The sequence below is a fragment of the Acanthisitta chloris genome, unplaced genomic scaffold (genome assembly GCF_000695815.1).
Source record: "Acanthisitta chloris isolate BGI_N310 unplaced genomic scaffold, ASM69581v1 scaffold17219, whole genome shotgun sequence".
Taxonomy (NCBI): Eukaryota; Metazoa; Chordata; class Aves; order Passeriformes; family Acanthisittidae; genus Acanthisitta; species Acanthisitta chloris.
This window is the reverse complement of record NW_008689935.1, coordinates 1-787: the sequence shown is the minus strand read 5'-3', so window position 1 is coordinate 787 and position 787 is coordinate 1. Positions and strand designations below refer to the sequence as shown.

Genomic DNA, 787 nt, shown 5'->3' with positions numbered 1-787 from the left:
AACGGGACAGGGATAGGGACAGGGAATGGGACAGGGAGCGAGAACGGGACAGGGAATGGGACGTGGACAGGGAACGGGAACGGGACACGGACAGGGAACGGGGTAGGGACAGGGAATGGGAATGGGAACGGGATAGGGACAGGGAATGGGATGGGGACAGGGAATGGGATAGGGACAGGGAACAGGATAGGGAATGGGGTAGGGACAGGGAATGGGATAGGGACAGGGAACAGGATAGGGAATGGGATAGGGACAGGGAGAACAGGGGTGGGAAGGAATGGGGAAATGGATTATGGCATCCACACGGGTCAGCGGGAATGGGATGGGAATGGGAATGGGAATGGGAATGGGATAGGGAACGGGAATGGGATAGGGACAGGGAACAGAATAGGGAACGGGAATGGGATAGGGACAGGGAATAGGATAGGGACAGGGAACGGGACAGGGAATGGGACAGGGAATGGGACAGGGACAGGGAATGGGACAGGGACAGGGAATGGGATAGGGAATGGGAATGGGATAGGGAACGGGACAGGGAACGGGATAGGGATAGGGATAGGGAATGGGATAGGGACAGGGAAAGGGGCAGGGAATGGGATAGGGACAGGGACGGGGCTAGGGACAGGGAATGGGACAGGGATAGGGAATGGGATAGGGACAGGGAATGGGACAGAGACACAGACAGGGACAGGGAATGGGAGAGGGAATGGGGTAGGGACAGGGAACGGGAGAGGGACAGGAACAGGGACACAGCCCTGGGGGGGACAGAGCCCTGGGGGGGAACACA

At 58.7% G+C, this 787-nt stretch overlaps 1 protein-coding gene across 1 annotated transcript; it reads left to right on the top strand.

Moving 5' to 3' along the window:
* Window positions 1-285: 285 nt before the first annotated feature.
* Window positions 286-585, top strand: HNRNPA1 (heterogeneous nuclear ribonucleoprotein A1; the record flags this gene model as incomplete). The annotated part of the gene is made up of 1 exon (XM_009081623.1): window positions 286-585. A coding segment is annotated over exon 1 (300 nt), but the record flags the coding sequence as incomplete, so codon positions are not given.
* Window positions 586-787: the final 202 nt, after the last annotated feature.